We start from the raw sequence: 18,724 nt of genomic DNA, 5'->3' as shown, positions 1-18,724 counted from the left end.
CTATACATTTATCTGTTATTCAATGCATGATTTTCACACGTTTTTTTTTTTTTGGTATTGAGACTAAAAAATAAAAGAAGAAAAAGAAAGGAGGAGTAATTTGCCAAGTAAAGTCTGTAAAACCATCTGAGAAAGGAAGTAGCCCTTTCCTGATATTCCCCAATTGGGCCATTTCCAATTCAGAGCTTCTTCCTCTTCTTCGGCTTTATTCACCGCCCAAACCCTTCAAACACGACGCAGGCAGAGAGTCAGGTGTTCTGATTCATAGTCTCCAACCCCAAACACACTGCACCTGACTCCCTCAATTCAAATGTAACGCACCCAACTCCACCAAGCCCCGAGCTACCTCTATATATACACACACACACACCCATCTCTATCTGATACACTATCCATGAAAATCACCTTGGTTTGAACCCCAGCTTAGGGATTTCCAAGATGGGCGTCGAGGCGGCCCACCATTCCGACCACCAGGCTGGCAGAGATGTCATCTGCCACGCCGTTGCCGGCGCCTCTGCTGGTCAGCTCCTCCTCAATTTCTAGGGTTTCCGCGCATTTCGGAATTTAATCAAATTCTCTTCGTTTCTGAATTGTTTTGAGATTGAAAAATTTGATCTTTTTCAGGTTCCATGGCGGCTACGTTCGTCTGCCCTTTGGATGTCATCAAGACGAGATTACAGGTCCACGGCATGCCTACTGGTCAAAGAGGTAATTCTGGGTTCAATGAGTTACTGAATTAGGTGCAAGTTTCGATTTTTAACAGTCCCAGATTTACTGCCTAATGTATTGGAATTGTGTTTAGACTACAGTTTCAATTTCTTTACTCTTAAGTATTACCACCAATTTAAGGAAAAAGCATGTCTTGTTTGAACTGTGGAACTGTGGAAGTATTACTTTTGGCTCATTACATTGCAAGGATAGACTTGAAGTTTCTCTTTATATGTGGTAAATGCGTTTATTGGTACGGTTACTGATGAATGACTGCTATGCTCAGGCAGTATCATTGTCACGAGCCTGCAGAACATATTAAAGACAGAGGGTGTTAGGGGGATGTATCGTGGCCTTTCGCCAACAATTCTTGCGCTGCTTCCGAATTGGGCAGTGAGTGTTACTCTTGCTGCCTTGTTTATGGGGACAAATTGTCTTACTTTATATCATTTTCACTGTCACATGCAAATGTTTTTCTTATATCATCTGTACTCTGTTTCATATGTAGGTGTATTTCACAGTTTATGAACAACTCAAAGGTCTACTCCAGACACATGGTTGGTGTTGATTCGCTTACTTGAATTTTTGTTTGTACTTCTATGAATTCTTATGTAGTACATAATGGTGGTTTGGTTATGAGCTCGGGAGACTATTTAGTAGTTCGTTTCAAACATTCTACGTTGTCATGATGTAGAGGATGGTGGGGAACTCTCAATTGGTGAAAATATGATAGCTGCTGCTGGGGCTGGGGCTGCCACAGCCATTTCAACAAATCCATTGTGGGTTGTTAAGACAAGACTGCAAGTAAGTTTCCTGTTCTTATGCTTGTAATTCATTTGAAGTGAAATAATTGGAATTTATGTGTGTGAGTAATGATCTTATGTTTCTGATACATTCAAAAGTGATTACTAGAACATATATAATCAGGACATCTCTGATTCCCTTTCATCTCCGCTAGGCTGCATGCTCATTCTATGGCTACTCACTGTAATAACTTAATGGAGTTGTCTGTGTCCACCTATCAGTCATGCCGTTTCAAGCATGTGTCCGTGTTCTGTATTCAGCACTTTGTAGCTCCGGTTAAATCTAGTTACTGGAGTTTGTTTCTGTTAGCAATAGAAAATGCTTCGTTGTGTTGCAGTCTCACTGAAGAACCTAAACCAGGCCTTTTAACTGGAAATGGGTGGGATTTCAGAGCATCAAAGTTAATCCAATATCAGTCTAAGATGGATGCATTGGCCAAGCAGGCATATATTTTGTACCATAGAAGCATGGTTCCTGGGATTTGGATGGGATGACATATGAGTTAAATATGGTCCAACTTAAAATTTTTGTTTTGAAGTAAACATTTTTATTTTATTTTGTTTCATTATGAGCCGAAGTTTGCTAGCCTCTATATATTATAGGTATTTTATGTTTTTTTTTTTTTTTTTTTGAAATTGAACATGAAACGAATAGAACTATATCATAGAAAGCACCAAAATCTATCACTACAAACTATTGGTGCACAAAAATTCGGGAGGAAGATTACCCAACAAAAATTTCCCTCCTTCCATCTTCGAGAAGCCCTAGACGCATCCATCCCGCAATCGATTATGGGGAGAAGGGACCTGCAAAACAGAAAAACACTCTGACGCCCAAGTAAATATCAATTCGAGAAGAATATAAAATGAAATTGGATCGATACTTGTTACCGTTGTCCTTTTTCCCCCCAATTCCTCCATAAGCTTGAGAATTTACCTGACTTTATCACTACAAACTCACTCAATATCCACCTAACTTCCAGCCATTCATTAGGGCCTTCTACTTTTCTATCATTTTGTTTGGTCTGGTTTGGGACAAAGTATATATATTGGTGGAAACTATGCTTTTGCTTTTTATTGAAGGTACACAACTGTGTTACTATCATACTCTTGACATCAAGCGTTAAAAAGGAAATTTATATATGTAAAGGGTTTTTTAAAAAGATTATTAGTTTGACAACACACACACATTTGGCTTTGCTTGCAAAGCCTGTGGTTTTTGCTAGGTTCTCTAGCCTTCTTCTAGCAAAGTCTTCTTTGGTATATGTTGAATTGAAGATCCATGCAGTTCACTAGAGATAGTCCTACAGTGCTTTTACATTTCCAAGGAATGTGTGGGCATCCAGTAATTTTAGGGGTTCATGTTGACTAGGCTAATTTCTATCATCCATATGATTAGATATTGATAGCTTGGGATTAACTTCTTCATGGTTTTAGAAATTCAAGAACTCCACTCTGGTTAGTTTTATAAATTTGACCAGTCTTTTTTGACATTAATATGTTTTTCTTGGTTATCTTCATCTAGACACAAGGAATGAGGCCTGGTGTGGTTCCATACAAAAGCATGAGATCTGCTTTCACAAGGATAGCAACTGAGGAAGGGGTGCGAGGTTTATATAGGTTATTTTTCTTATTTTACATTATAGCATGTGGAGACCGAATATCCTGTATGTGTCTTAGTGTTGATCAATTACTAATCAAAATTCTCTCTCTCTCTTTTTTTTTTTTTTTTCAAAATCACTATAAGTGACCCACTTAAGTTGTATTAATTATGAAAGTGTGGTTTCTACATCAATTGATTGGATGGAACTTTTATCCTCGTCGTTTCAGTTGATGATACGCTTTTTGTTGTGTGTGGTTTGGAACAGTGGGATCATACCTTCTTTGGCTGGGATAAGTCATGTTGCAATTCAGTTTCCTGCTTATGAAAAGATAAAATCGTTCATGGCAAAAGAGGGTACTGTGATATGTTTACTTTTTGCTGTTTGTATTAAAGGAATTCTCAGTGTTTTCTTTTTACTATATAGTGTTGATTGTATGAAACTAAATTTTCAGATAACACAACTGTTGATAAGTTAAAGCCCGGGAGAGTTGCCATTGCCTCGTCAATATCAAAAATATTGGCTTCTGTAATAACTTACCCTCACGAGGTATGTTCAATTAGATTTTCTTCATTAAAATGCGTTATATCTTGGACGGTTACTAGTTGAGAATCCTGTTTCTCTCTCTCTCTGTCATATGCATTTCTTTTCTTTGTTGCCCTGTCTAAATCAAATTATTTCCAGGTCATACGTTCCAGGCTTCAAGAGCAAGGGCAGGCTAGACATATTCAACCCAAGTATGCAGGGGTTATTGATTGTATTAAGAAAGTGTTCCGAAAGGAAGGCTTTCCTGGTTTCTATAACGGCTGTGCTACAAATTTAATAAGAACAACACCTTCTGCTGTTATTACATTTACCAGTTACGAGATGATAGATAGGTTCTTGCGAAGGGTTGTTCTTCCAGAAAAGGAGCACTCACGAGACCCCCCAAAATCTGATGGCCACGACAAACCTCAGCAGGGAGATAGAGGCAATGTGGGAGATGATGATAAGACTTCTTTGCGGCAACTACAAACCCAATCAAGTAAGGGGGGTACAATTCCAGTTGGAAACTAACAGCAAGCCACTGATCGACTTGTTGTGCCTTTTGGAACTCAGATTTTGGTTAAAGAAATTTTTTCTTGTAATAATGAAATTAAAATACAGTAGATAAATGTAATTGCATTTGAAGAAAGAAAAAGATGATTTGCCTTCCGAAGAAATGGCACATCATCTCATTAGGCATCCAAGTAGTTATTTGAAGCTCGTCTTTGAAGTTAGTACAGATTATAGCATTTATTTGATGATCAAGAATCTCACTTGAAGGCTTGCAGTCTATTATTTTTTGTTACAAATTTTAAGCTCCAAGATGGGATTTTGCCATGTTTGGAGTATGATTGCCATCCTCTCTCATATATTGAATTATTGTGGCTTTATTGCAAGATGAGAATTTTTGGAAGTTGTGCTTTTTATCAGACGCCAAAGCTTGAGCTATGGTGGTGGATAAAGCAGAAGCATGCCTATTATCCTTTGCCTTTTCCCCAAGAAAACACTAGTTACTTTAGCACATGTACTAGTGTGCTTTCTCAGCATCCATGGTTCTGGTCCAACCTTCCAAAGCCACTTTAACTTTTGCAAGGCATCTCAGCAAAAAAACAGACAATGCTCCATGGATGACACAAACTTGGATTTTCATTGATTCTTACATGACATTACATTTCATTTTGCATTTTTTATTTTTGCTCATGAAGAAAAACAAATTACAAGACAAAGCATTTAGGGTAGCCTACACCAAGGATCAAACCTAACATCACGGCCAGCTTCTCCCGCAGGACTCCAGCACTCTTACCATGACCAAGATTTCCGTCAAGAAATTAGCTTCACAAAGAACATGATTAAACCGAACGTAACCAAAGCACCGCCGAGATGTCAAGAAGAAAATTTTACTTAGACAAGGATTGTGGTTAACAAAAATTTTTCTGCACTGAAAGTTGGAAACCATCAGATAATAACAACTTCTACATTATACATATCGTAGTTTAATTTTTTTTTTTTTTTTTTACTCAGGAATAGTAACCAACACAGGACGCCAAGCCCTCCTCAACAACGACTTGTACCGGAAACCGGTCCACCCCGGTCTAGGCGAACCCGGTCCAACTCCACCGGCTACCACTACCAGCCCAAACTCTCGCCGCTTCTCTATTTTCTCACTCTCTTCAAAAGGCGGGGACGAAACAAACAGGTCCTTCAGGCTGTTCCTCCTCTCCGGCGGCGGCTGCACAGGCACCGGCTGGTCCTGTCGTCTCGTCGATCGCCGGCTCCCGCTCCGGCTAAGAAGCATCAGCAGGCTGGGTTTCCGGCGAGGGAGCTGGATCAACGGGCTCGTTCTCGGGCTCCGCGTTGGGCTTTGGGCCGCTCCGCAGTGCAGAGCTAGGAGCTTGAACTTCTGCAAAGTCGCCATCTTTTGAGGTTTGTTGCCGCTGCAAACTGCCATCTCTACATGTGATGATTATATATATAGGGCTCAGAAAAGATAGAAAATTTTTACATGGGATTTTGCTGGGATTTGAATTTAAATTAGTAGAATGATTGCATGAGGGAGGCAATTGATGGCTTGTGAAATGGAGGAAAGGATATGTTGGGAACTGGTTTCATCTTTTTTATACAGTCCTAGGCTCAATAGTGATTTGGTTTTCTCTCTTTTTCACCAAATTTCAAAAGAAAGGATTTTGAGGTGGTAAAAAGAGAGTGAGAGAGGGGGTTCATTTTCCAAAGTAAATTCCAAATTTGGTTGATCTAGAATCTGTGGGGTTCTGAAAAAGGGACGCACACACCTCATTCTTTGACTGGGAGACAATTGAAAAGTCAGTTTTAACCATTATTTGCAGATGAAGATATATTGACTTGATTGTCCAGTGAGGTGTGCTAGCCTGCATCCTCCTCTAGATTCCAGCAGTCTATAGATTAGAGTCTGAACCCAAAATATTGTTGTCATTACCCCTTCATTTTTTTCACCAAAACTGTAATGCATTATACCAAACTATCTATGCAAAGTTCATTTCTTTAATGTTTAATGAAAGAGTAGTTCTACTGTATACAGAGAGTTAGATTATTCTAGAACCTTTAATAGTTTCTCTTTTCTATTATTTTTGGCCGGGGGAGGCGTTAAACCGTATCATAAAATCCAAAACTTGGAAAGATTATCAGTTGAAACAGAAAGAAGAAGACAATGCTAGAAGACAAAACACAAGGAGATCTAAATGGGCCATTATAATCTGAAATATATACACACAATATGAGCGTTATTATCAATAGCTCTGTTTAATATGTACATTCCCTCAAGTCTTTAGCCAGAAGTGGTATGCTTAACTAACTGGAGTGGGCTGCAATGAACCAACCGAAATGTAGACCAAGGGGGCCCCAGTGACGTGGACAGATTACATCCTCAGGAATTGGTTACTTTGTGTTGACCGTGAACTGACGGTTAACTGTAAATGTTTTGCCGTCATGGTGAAAGAAGCGGGGGCTAATGGTATTTTGGCATCTGGGATGAGGTTTACAGCTGGAGGACCTTCATCAAAACCATGAAAACTTGTCTGGTTTGGGCGGGCGTTTGGCAGCTCCTCCCCTGGGCTTCAGACGGGGTCAGAAGTGAATTATGAGTCAGACCAATATGCGAATCGAGCGACCTCCCCTTCCCCTTGCATGCAATGATGTGGTGAACTTCCTCTCGATCATTCTAAGTCAGTGCTCTCCAGAGAGCAATTTCGTCGATACACGTGTAATTCGTCTCCATATTCTCTAAATTCCTTTCCTTTCCTTTTGGATGATTGTATTGATTCATCTGGAATTTGTTAGTATTGATTTCGAATGTTGTATTCTTGGGATGGCTATTACGAATACGATTTCGGAGCTAATAAACTCAAATCTGTGTAGCAATAGAAGCAAGTCGATCAAAGTTTTTTTATTCTACTGTGGTTTAACATCAATAGGTAGCAGTAACTCAATATGTTGTCTTAGTCTTTATACTATCTCATTTGCTAGGATGGTCCGGAATCCCCAAAATCTCCAATAGCAAAGTCTCCATCCCAGAACTCTCTTCGTAATGCTAGTCTTGTTGCCGAAAGGAAAATGTTTGTTGTGTCCCAGGTTGGAAGGTCCAGTTTCCAGAAGCTTTTGGAGCCAAATTAAGCCCCCACTCAGAGATCTGCAATTACTCCTTATAGAATTATTCTTGGTAATATAAAAGACAAGGTATGTTTATTTTCTTTGAATATGTCAAGCAAGTTGTTAGATAGCTAAGCTTGATTGATTTATATTTTTGTGATGCTGGTTTGGGATGATACCACACCACCCTTTTTCTGGAACAGCTTGTTTGTGAAGCATCCCTATGGTTATTCACTTTTATTTTCTTTGCTCCTCAGATATGTTTCCAAATGATACCAAACTTAGTAAGAATGCTTTTCCTCTTTAAATTGAGACAGTTCTTGGAGACTCCTCCCTGTTCATTGCTAACATCAGATTTCTATTATCACTTTTCCAGCCAAGAAAATTGGTATCAGAGCCCAGGTAGTGATCTAATTAGGTAGTGTCTAAGAGTGTTATAATATAGTCTAGTGACCATTGTAGCTTTTGTGCTTGGGTAATAAATTTAACTTTCTTGAGGGTCTGTTACTAGATTCATGATTTCAGTTTGATTCAGTTAATTTCTATCATTGTGTATCTTCTGTTCAGTGTTGCATAAAGACACCATATTGGCTTTTGAAATCTCTAGTTATATCTCAGCATAATTTTTGGTTATTATTTTGATTCATCCTTCAATATTGATTTCAGCTGAGCTGTGTTTTCTTTAAAATTGGACATTCCAAGACTTCTCCAAACAAGTTTCGTCCAAAACAAAATAAGTTTGAACTCCTAGCTCCTTCGGTCCTTCTCAAAGAAAAATCAGTTTGCTGGAATTTTGCAAAAACTGCCCTGCAGCATAGCCCTCTTCAGTTTTTTTTTTTCTCAACTTATTGGCCTTCAAATATACTGAAATTTGGATATGTTTCTTTTCTGTTAGTTAACAAAGGATCTGGAAAGTTTCGTCTTATTTCGATGTGTAGTGAATTTTCAGTGATTTTTCCAAATTTGGTCTGCATTTGGAAAAGTTCCAGCACTCTAAATGTCTCCTTTGATTTTCTGTTGGGATTTGAACTTCCACTTGAATTATTTAACCTCTGGTTTTTGTGTATAGTCCCAATGCTCATTTTGAAACTGATTTCTTGTCATTTGGACTTACAATGAATTTTTTTGGTGAATTTTCTAAGTTGACTTTGCTGCTGCAATATTTTTCTAAACCCTGACAGTTCAGTCTATCTGCATCCATCTTTACTTCTCGAACTCCGATTTGCTTGAAAATTTAGTACGTCTTTCTTTAACATGGTTACTTTTAGTCTGGAGAGTTTCAAGTTCATTGCTGCAGAAATGAAGTTTTAGTAAATCTTCAAAGTTAAGTTGTTCATGCCTTAACTCTCCAGCCCACTTATGTCTCCCTTTCGTTATAACTCTATTGAATCAGCTTTCAGTTCTTCATCTACAGTTTTCAAGTTCAGATAATGTATTTAGTTGCTTGATTAACATATAGTTTCATTTGGTTTAATGTTACTTACGTTTCTTTCTTCAAATCAAAGTCCATCCCGAAGTACTTCATACTTTTAGGCTAAGATTGTATCGATCTTGGTCTTATTCACATTTTCTCTTACTTGAGAACCCCTTAAGTCATACCCCGGGTTTGGGGTTTGGGGTGTGACATGTGTATGTTCTGTGGGTACAGCTTATGAAGACACGAAGACGATTGGAGCTTCTTCTAGAGGGTCTTCCTTGCAATTTTAATCTATCGGAGTATTATGACACATTAGATGAACTTATAGAACCACTGATGACATGCCATGACTCTCTCTGTGCAGACACAAATGTGCCGCATCTGCATGCATACAGACTTCTTATGTAATGTTGAATGCAAGTTGACAACCATCATTTTTTTGCAGCAATCATGTGGATCAGGGATCCTAGCTGATGGTGGGCTTGATGATTTGATCCGAAGAGTTGCTACCTTTGGGATGGTATTAATGAAAGCTCGACTTGCGTCAGGTGTGCTTTTATTTTATTGTAGAAGCTAGACGTTGCTACCCCAGGCTGAGCTTGGCTTCCTCAACGTAGGAAGCTGCCCCTCAAGAAGAAAGAGCTCTACTGGAATTGGACATCTTCGGCAGTTCCATGGGTGTTTGCATGGACTCAAGCCAGATTTGTCTTCCAGCTTTGCTTGGAGTTAAACCCCTTGTTGATCTTTTTGTGAGAGCATCAAACACACCAGCCATAAAGGTGTATGAGAAGGTGATATATCTTCAACTTACTTTTGATATCTACTTCCAGATTTTCACTTATATAACAAAGAAAACAAACGTGTGAAATCTGCTGCCATGAGTTCCCTTTTATGAAATGAATCTTAGCACATGTACTGAAATATTTATTTAGTACTTCCTAGATGGAATAGATGCTTAAACCACCTTTTGACACTTGCAGAATCCCATATTGAATCTCTCATTCTTGCCAAGATTATAGGAGCTATGCAGACGTAGTTCCTAGTTCCAATCTCAGCCTTATGCTTTATGTTCTTTTTTTACCAAGCTTTGTGGTTGTGACTAGGGAAAATGTTTTGTTGGCAGGCCATCCCTTGGATGAGAAATTATAATGGTGTATAGGTGCTATTTTTTTACATTTAGACTCATGAAGATCTATCAGTGATTGTAATCCCTTCCAAAGGTTTCTTTTAGGGTATGTTTCTGTGGAATCTAACAAAAGAAGAGAATTGTTTTCGACACTCAAGTTCAACAATGTGATGCTTAGAAGCACAAAATTGGTTCATAGTTCAAGTGGAGACTTGGAATGATTTATTGGGAAATTCTTTACATTCTTAGAAAGGCTTTTATTTCGAGCAGTAAAACATTACAAAATTGTCATGACGTAATTTGGTCGGAATTTGCTTTCTCACAATTTGCTTTTGGATTGGAGCAGTTTATACATCAGATGCATCCCAACATGGATTGATTCCAATTCCTTCATGACACTACATTTTCCTCTTCTGAAGTTCTGATGTATATCGAGGGCAGAGCAACAATAAGAGATCTCAAGTACCTGCAACAAAAGCAAAAGAAATTATTGTATCAATTCCAGTACATGAATGCTTCAACTAATAACTAAATCACAATTTATCATTTCATCTATATTATTAGTTTATTACAAAAATATTAAATGAACTCGGTGCACATAAACATCTAGGGACAGGTGAGTTCACAAATCATAAAAGGAAAGATAACCCAAGCTCTTGGAAGGTATAATTTTGTAATACACCTAATAAACAAGTTAGACCACATTACTAGGCATCTTAGGATTTTGTGCGGTCTAAAAATTCGTAACTGAAAATCGGTAAATTTGAGATTACCCATCTATTTATAGCGTATTAATAGGTACTTTGTAAAAAAAAATTAACAAGATCCGCCGTCATTTCGACATCAGACAAGGCGGTCAACTCTTTATATACTTATACTTCCTTAAGGGGAGATATACCAGGAGGAGATAAACTTCTACAAATTTTTATATTAGTTTATATAGGCCATAGCCACAAGAGTGCGAAAATTCTTCCACCCACCTAGGTGGGTGGTCACCTCGTGTGCTGTTAAGAGATCTGGCCTCCGTACGCGACTAGCCAATGTAGGCCATTGGATCAGTCGTTAGTGAATAGACGGAGATATGTTCACGGTTTCGAATATTGTTGGCCAAAAAACTCTTCAATATATGCGGTAAAAAATCAATGAATGGGTCACGATTAATTCGGGTCTCTGTTTCTTCTTCCTTGTTTTGGGTGATTTCAAGCGGGAGCAGCGAGAGCTTTGAAAGAACCCAGGAGAGAGGCTGCCAGCACGGTGAAGTGTCTGAGGCCAACCAATGCGGTGATCCTCCTCCACAGTCGCTACGCCGGCCGCAAGGCCTTCATCGTCGAGGGCGTCGACTACACTGCCTCATAGCCGGAATCAAGAAGTAGCCAAACAAGAAACAAATCGTGTTTGATTTAGAATATATGGTTTAGGAACTAAATTTCAATGGTGTTAATTGATAGGGAAGTCAACATATAATCACCATTGCCGCCTGCAAACCTAACCAAAAATTTCTTGTGCAGCCAAGCAATTTAGCGTTTCAAACTTTCAATCATTAGATTCAACTGTTTCGAATTTGTCTGCACCTAATTAGATGAGATTGACCTGGAAGTTATAGTTTTTCAACCTCCTTTTTCATTCATAATCCCAAGGTGGAATTGATTTTGTTTTGTTGTGGAGTTTGGGTCTGAGAATGAGAAGAGCTGCAGAGAGGGGGAACAGAGACAAAGCGAGAGGATATAAATGTTTAGAGTGAAATAATTAGCTAATGAGCTTTACTACTTCATTTCGATTGCTGTATCTATGAAAAGTAAGGAAAAAGAGGAAAACATGGCCGTTACCGGAGCCAAAGAGCACCGCCAATGGTGACTGAGTCGCCGGAAAACTGAATCGTAGAACCACCGGAGCTGCCGAAGCTTTCAGCCTTCGATTCTCCCTCCAATCTCGACTGATGACTCGACTGATGGACAAACTAAAGACCACAGAGACATCGGCGATCAAGAGGCAGGTCGGAAGGGACGCGGCCTAACCTGGGAGATACAGTTGTTGCTTCGCGGGTCAAGAAAACGGGTCAACAGTCTCGATGCTTCTTGGCTCTTCGATCTGAATTGGGTATATACAGCCAAGAATTATATTTTGGTCAACGGCTCATGTCAAGCGGTGAGTTTATAGACGGCTCAAATTGCACCGTGTTGATTTCCTTTTCTTTAAATATTTTTATATAATTTTTAAAAATTGTAATAAATAGCTCAAGTTCTGAAAAATTTTCAGAAAATTCTCACGGATTCGTCACGTCACGTCTTTTATTATCGCACCTATAAAATGGAGATTTTACATCAAGAAAAATTTAGAAAATATTTCCGAGATCTCTAAACAATCACCGAAACCATATACTCAATTTCTAATAATTCCTCTTTAATTCGTTAATTTTTTTCGAGTAGTGATATGTACCCATTATTTGACAGTAGTAATATTTGATATTACCTTACTCATGTATTCCACCTTAAATTTTTCCTAGTAGTAATAAACTTTTTGTTAAATTTATCGATTTTCAATTTCATTCTTAAAAAATGAAATTAATAAATTTGACATTATCCATCTGTTTATAATGTATTAGTACGTCCTGTGTGTAAAATTAACCTGATCCGCCGTTATTTCGGCATCAAACAAAACCATCAACCCTTTAAACACTTATACTTCCCTAAGGGAAACAATACCACGAGGAGATAAACTTTCCAAAATTTTTACATTAATTGATATAGCTGAAACCCAGAAGAGTGTGAGAGCTGATAGATAAAAAAAAATTAAAAATTGTGAATGACTGGTTATGGGCATATTAGTTTTATGTGGTATTTATGGTTTAGGGTTGACCTAGTAAATCGAGATCCAAACGATAACGAAAATAGCTGAAATTTTGACGATACCCATTTCTTCTTATCATGATAAAATCCGACGGTCGATTTTAATAAAGTTGATTTCCTCCACCTTGTTGCTTGTGAAAGGTTTATATTTTTATACACATAATAAACATGTTAGACCACATTAGTAGGCATATATAAGGATTTTGTGCGATTCAAAAAATCTAAACTAGAAAATCGATAAATGTGACATTACTCATCTATAATTTATAGTATATGAATAGGTATTATGTAAGAAAAGTATCCCGATCCACTATCATTTTGACATCAAACAAAGCAGTGAACTCTTTACACACTTACACTTCCATAAGGGGAGGTATACCACGAGAAGATAAATTTCTCGAAAGTTTTACATTGGTTGATATATTTCATGCCCACGAGAGTGTGAGAGCTGGTAGATTGAAGAAAAAAAACTGCGAATGACCGGTTATAAGTATATTAGTTTTATGTGGTATTTCTGGTTTAAAGTTGACCTAGTAGATCGAGACCCAAATGATGACGAAAATAACTGAAATTTTGACCATATCCTTTTCTTCTTATCATGATAAAATCTAACGGTCTATTTTAATAAATTCTATTTCCTCCACCTTGTTGCTTGTGAAAGGTTTATATTTTTATACACATAATAAACAAGTTGGACCACATTAGAAGTCATATAAAGATTTTGTGCGATCCAAAAAATCAAAACTAGGAATCGATAAATGTGACATTACCTATCTATTTATAGCGTATCAATAGGTACTGAGTAAAAAAATTTAATCCGATCCACCGTCATTTCGATATCTCCTTAAAGCGATCAACTCTTTATACACTTATACATCCCTAAGGGGAGCTATACCACGAAGAGATAAACTTCCTGAAAAGTTTTACATTGGTTGATATATCTCATATCCACGAGAGTGTGATAGCTGACAGATTGAAAAAAGAAATTGCGAATGACTAGTTATGAGCATATTAATTTTATGTAGTATTTATGGTTTAGAGTTGACCTAGTAGATCGAGGCCCAAACGATGAAGAAAATTGATGAAATTTTGACCATAACCATTTCTTCTTATCATGGTAACATCTAACGGTCGATTTTGATCATTTCTATTTACTCCACCAGTCCACCTTGTTGCTCATGGAAGGTTTACTTCTCGATATAACTACTAAACAAGTTAGATCACATTAGTATGCATATAAGGATTTTGTGCAATCCATATAATCAAAATTTCGAATCAAAAAAATGTAATCCACTCATCCAATGGTCGGCTTCTCGAAATTAAGTTTTCACCACGCAATCGATTTTGAAAGTCATATTCCTATATGTAATGAACAAGTTATATATACAACAGTACTAGGCGTCTTGATATTATTTTCTAATAACCAAATCAGTTGATAAAGTTTATTTTCAACTCTTTAGATGTATCCATCAAGTAGTTACATATGTCGTGTGAAATTAATGGCATGGTTGTTGGTGGATACATCATTAATCAACATAATAGTTACAAAACTTACATCGGTTACAAACCTAATAGTGACATCTTAAATTTTTCAAAATTTTTATTGAGGAGAAATCTCAAATTTAAAAGTTTGAAAATAAATTGTGTGATGAGCTCATGGGAATTTTTGGAAACACATAAAATATTTTTAATGAATTTATGAAACTTAAAATTATAAAAATTGATAAAAAAAAAATAGAAAAGTGCGGTTGGAGAAATCTCACCCCCTTTTGGTTTTCACTTTGTTTTGTTTTTTGGTTCAATTTATAATAAACTGAATTTATTATCTCAAATTTGGTGGCAATTAGTGACATGAAAATCAAATGGATTTAATTTGAAAAATATAAATAGGGTTTAGGGTTTACCATTGACCACAAAGATCGAGACCCAAACGAAGACGAAAATAGTTGAAATTTTGATCATAACCATTTCTTCATGTCATGAAAACATCCAACGGTTGAATTTCATGAATTCTATTTCCTCAGCCTTTTTGGTTATGAGATGTATAAATTGATAAATTTGAGATTACACATATATTTATAGCGTCTTAGTAGGTATTGTGTAAAATTATCAACTTGAGCTATTCATTTACTATATTAATACATTATTCAAATGATTATTACGTCCACTTGAAAAATAACTTAACAATATATTTTCACAATTTTTTTTTGGGTTAATTGGTCTTTTTTTTGACATGCAAATGTTTATGTGACTAATGTTAATTATTGACATAAATTTTGAGGTATAACTTACTAAAAAGATTTCAATAAAAAAAATAAATATGAGGTAACTTAGTGGTATTGGCTTGGGAGGACTGAAGCCCACCGGAAGAATTTGGTATATATTTTTTTTATGTTTGGTTTTACCAATTGGGTGTAGGATTGTCAAGCCCACCCGAAGCAATAAACTGTCGAAGTGGCGAACTGGAACCCCGTGTGGCCGAGTGTATGACCTGTTCGCCGGACGAATCCTTTCACTTCCTCTCAGTCTTTCAGAATTTTACCCTCTCTACTTCTGTCAGTCTCCCTCTTCAATTCCAGGCAATCAATCAATTCAATGTAAGTATGATTTCAATTTAATCAATTCAATTTGGGGCAATTTTAAGGGTTAAGGATTGATATGTAATTCAATTTCGTGGGTTTTGATTTAGCAGTGGATTGAAGATTTCGTGGTCAAATGAACATTGCGGTCGAAATCAATTGCTCTAGTATGCTATGAAACTGAGAGTGAAGGAGGAGTAAGAGAGAATTGGTCTTTTCCTTGACAGATTGTAATGTTTTGAGTTGCATTTAGATATATTACTGCGGTTGATTTAGAGTTTTAAATGTTTGTTATAGATTAGGGATAAAAAGGTTAAACCTTTAACACCAAGGGAAGCTTCGAAGTTGGATATGCAATTATGCTATCTGACAAAACCGTTCTTGGCTTCTTGATGTTCGTCCCTCACTCCCTCTACGTACAGAGAGCACAAAGGCTATAATCTGTGATTATACTTTCTGTGATTATGCTTTCTGTGATTAAATAAAATTTTTTCAATTTGAAAGCATGTGATTATACGAATCTTGTGTAAAATTCTACTTTCTTTGCACTGCAGATAGGGAGAGAAATCATGGATGGGAGCGGCATGCGATTCAGTGAACCGAATTACCATGGTTGGTCTGTAGATGAGGATGACTTTTCAGATGAGTACGAAGAGTTATTCTCGGATGAGGAAGCTTCGCAGAGTGCAAATATGGATGAGAATCTGGATTGTCTACACTTCAATGGCAAGAAGCTATGAAGATCTTAGATCCTCTGATATGATTGGTGTTGAGTTTAGCAGCGTCAAGGCAGTGGACACATTCTATGCTTACTATTCACTTGCCATGGGCTTCAGTTTCCGAAAGGAAAAGTTGTGTCGAAATGCAGCACAAGTGGTGGTGAGAAGACAGTTAGTGTGTTCAAAGGAGGGTGAGAGAAAAAAAGGGGCAAGTCTGATCCTAGTTTTGCATCAGAAATCATTTCATGCGCCAAAAATATTAGTCCACCTCATGGGACAAAACCGGTCTGCAAGAGGAAGACAGTTAACCAGAAACCAATCGTGGAAGATGCTGATACAAGAAGTATGAAACGTTCTGGGAAGCAGTTTGGTGATGGTGAACATGAAAAAAAAAGGCAGCGCCCTCCACAAAGAAATATTACCAGAGGTAATTGTCAAGCCCGTATCACAGCACGCCGATGCAAGGAAAATGGTGTCTTCCGTGTGGTCCAATTCATCACCGAACATAACCACGACCTTGCTACAACAGAGTTTGTTCCCTTCCTCCGATCCCACCGCAAGGTTCGGGACCATGACGTTGCTCAGGTAACAGCACTTAAGAAAGTCTCTGTTGGTACTTGCCGGGCTTATGAGTTGTTGGTCCACCAAGCCGGTGGCCATGAATTTGTTGGTTTCCTCATAAAAGATTTGTATAACAAGATGGACTCTGAAAGGAAGGAACTCATGGTTGATGGTGACGCCCAGTCCACAATTAGTTTCATGAATTTGAAAGCATCTAAAAAGGCGGAGTTTTTCTGTTTGTTCAGTGTTGATGCCGAAGGCCGGCTGGGTAATATGTTTTGGAGAGATACGAAGTCTCTAGCAGATTACAATAATTTTGGGGATGTTTTGATTATTGATAGCACCTACAAGACCAACATATACGGCAAACCATTAGCCGTCTTTGTTGGTGCAAATAACCACAGGGCGACAGTACTATTTGCGTGTGCATTGTTGGCTGATGAGAGTGAGGACACCTACAATTGGGTGGTTACAGCCTTTTTGACTTCCATGAGGGGGAAAAAACCAATATCGGTCCTCACTGACGGGGACGAGGCATTGAGAAATGCAGTTGTGAATCTCATTCTGGAGGCCCGACATCGATTGTGTGCATGGCACATTGCTAAGAATGTTGTAAAAAATGTTAGGGATGCGGATGTCCAAAGGGATTTTTGCCACCTAATTTTTGCCGGACTCGGAGTTGATGAGTGGGAAAAGTCGTGGCATTACATGGTGACAATGAATGGGCTTCAAGACAACAAATGGGTTGCTGCAATGTACAACAAGAGGGAGAGGTGGGCAGAAGCTTTCTTTAGGAACCATTTCTTCGGTGGTATGTGTACCACTCAAAGATGCGAGGCAATGCATAGAAATTTAAAAGGTGGGGTTGGTCGTTACATGAGGTTGTGTGAGGTGTTGCCACGCATGGACAAGACAATTGAACGCATCAGGTTTAATGGGCTTAACGATGACTTCAAATCAATGAACTCGCACCCGGTTATTGGCAGCCACATGCGGTGTATTCAACAGCAGGTTAGTGTAAGGTTTACCCACGACGTATTCCTCCTCATAAAAGATCAAATTCTTTTTGAGTCAAAGTTTCTCGTTGCTGACCGTGTTCGTTATGAGAATCAAGGATCAACACTTCATCTTGTAACCCAATATGGTAAACCTGAAAGGACATGGCATGTGACACATTATCAAGGTAAGCCCGACCTTTCTTTCGTATGCTCATGTCACCTCTTTGAGTCGGATGGTATTCCTTGCTGCCACATCTTCACAGTCATGAAGACAATGAATATGACTACCCTTCCAGATTCTTTGGTTAATCAGAGGTGGACAAAACAGGCTTGTACCAAAGATACCAGCACGCTCAGTAGTGGAATAATGCCCGCCAAGGATTTGCAGCTTGCCCGTTATGGGCAAATGATGGGTGATTGTGCTCAAATCTGTCATTCAGCTTCATTCTCAGATGAGGCATATGAAGAAATCACTAACTGTCTTAGTCGACTAATGGTTAGGTCCAAAACATTCAAGAGATGCAATGATAGTCAACCACCAGAAACTGTTGATGGTCTACACCCTAATGTGATTAGGGATCCGAACGTGTGCAAAACCAAGGGCACTCATTCCAGGCATTCCACCAGTGTTGAGGTTGAGAGGGATCAGCCAGGAGGGAGGGGTTGTGGATTTTGCAGTCGGCCAGGTCATAATGTACGCACTTGTGCACTGCTAGCTGCACAAAATGGGGGGGGGGGGGGGGGGGGGGAAGGATGAACCTCGTCTCCAAAGAGCACGGAACAGCTCCATTGATGCTAGCTTGCAGTCTACTCCGGGTTCCAATAGATACAAGGGTCCAGCTGGTTTCACAAACATTGGTCAGATTGATGAGGATGATGCTTTCCTCAATCAAACTAGCAGTCAACATATGTTGCATCATGTTGAAGAATCTAGGACGTTTGACTTTTTTACCGGTCACGACACCTTTTTGGCTTCCTTGAGTGCTCCATCTGTTCACCTGTAAATGGTGGGAACACATTCGTGCAGCCTTTCTGAGCATCAATTGCATGTGTGTATTGGTCTTACTTGCTTAATTAGCTGTGTTGAACTATAGTAACATGGATAATGCTAAAGTATCTGAAAAGATAACTTTTCTTTTCTATAACTTGACAATAAACATTTCTTTTATTGACACAGCCTGCTGGAGGTCAGAGTAAAATCTTGGTCTGTGAACATGTTC

At 38.3% G+C, this 18,724-nt stretch overlaps 2 protein-coding genes and 1 long non-coding RNA gene across 5 annotated transcripts; all 3 read left to right on the top strand.

Annotated features, from left to right (window-relative positions):
* The first annotated feature begins 83 nt into the window (after positions 1-83).
* Positions 84-4,428, top strand: LOC112197858 (nicotinamide adenine dinucleotide transporter 2, mitochondrial). Its single transcript, XM_024338769.2, has 9 exons — positions 84-520; positions 625-708; positions 995-1,101; positions 1,217-1,265; positions 1,403-1,512; positions 3,037-3,131; positions 3,380-3,468; positions 3,567-3,661; positions 3,797-4,428. Exons 1-9 carry the CDS (start codon positions 439-441, stop codon positions 4,166-4,168), a joined length of 1,083 nt encoding a protein of 360 aa, XP_024194537.1. The 5' UTR covers positions 84-438; the 3' UTR covers positions 4,169-4,428.
* A 1,929-nt stretch (positions 4,429-6,357) lies between these two features.
* On the top strand, positions 6,358-10,356 carry LOC112197860. 3 transcript variants are annotated; one of them, XR_005809842.1, is made up of 5 exons: positions 6,358-6,872; positions 7,136-7,345; positions 9,121-9,466; positions 9,656-9,707; positions 9,799-10,081. It is a non-coding gene; the product is annotated as an uncharacterized LOC112197860 (long non-coding RNA). The 3 variants fall into 3 exon arrangements; XR_005809841.1 differs by lacking the exon at positions 9,656-9,707 and having other exon boundaries at positions 6,428-6,872; XR_002935785.2 differs by lacking the exons at positions 9,656-9,707; positions 9,799-10,081 and adding an exon at positions 10,148-10,356 and having other exon boundaries at positions 6,437-6,872.
* A 5,593-nt stretch (positions 10,357-15,949) lies between these two features.
* Positions 15,950-18,508, top strand: LOC112199655 (protein FAR1-RELATED SEQUENCE 5). Its single transcript, XM_040518813.1, has 3 exons — positions 15,950-16,116; positions 16,209-18,198; positions 18,311-18,508. Exons 1-3 carry the CDS (start codon positions 15,950-15,952, stop codon positions 18,506-18,508), a joined length of 2,355 nt encoding a protein of 784 aa, XP_040374747.1.
* The last annotated feature ends 216 nt before the right edge of the window (positions 18,509-18,724 follow it).

The sequence above is a fragment of the Rosa chinensis genome, chromosome 4, assembly GCF_002994745.2.
Source record: "Rosa chinensis cultivar Old Blush chromosome 4, RchiOBHm-V2, whole genome shotgun sequence".
NCBI lineage: Eukaryota > Viridiplantae > Streptophyta > Magnoliopsida > Rosales > Rosaceae > Rosa > Rosa chinensis.
The sequence above is the reverse complement of the archived record's forward strand: the minus strand, read 5'-3'. Positions and strand labels throughout refer to the sequence as shown.

What these genes read in the sequence shown, in the direction of transcription:
- LOC112197858 (XM_024338769.2), top strand. Translation starts at nt 439, where the DNA reads ATGGGCGTCGAGGCGGCCCACCATTCCGACCACCAGGCTGGCAGAGAT. An exon ending in CGTTGCCGGCGCCTCTGCTG is followed by an intron (nt 521 to 624) that starts GTCAGCTCCTCC and finishes GATCTTTTTCAG; the next exon opens with GTTCCATGGCGGCTACGTTC. An exon ending in CATGCCTACTGGTCAAAGAG is followed by an intron (nt 709 to 994) that starts GTAATTCTGGGT and finishes TGCTATGCTCAG; the next exon opens with GCAGTATCATTGTCACGAGC.
- LOC112199655 (XM_040518813.1), top strand. Translation starts at nt 15,950, where the DNA reads ATGGCAAGAAGCTATGAAGATCTTAGATCCTCTGATATGATTGGTGTT. An exon ending in CAAGTGGTGGTGAGAAGACA is followed by an intron (nt 16,117 to 16,208) that starts GTTAGTGTGTTC and finishes CAAAAATATTAG; the next exon opens with TCCACCTCATGGGACAAAAC. An exon ending in GCAGTCGGCCAGGTCATAAT is followed by an intron (nt 18,199 to 18,310) that starts GTACGCACTTGT and finishes GCTAGCTTGCAG; the next exon opens with TCTACTCCGGGTTCCAATAG.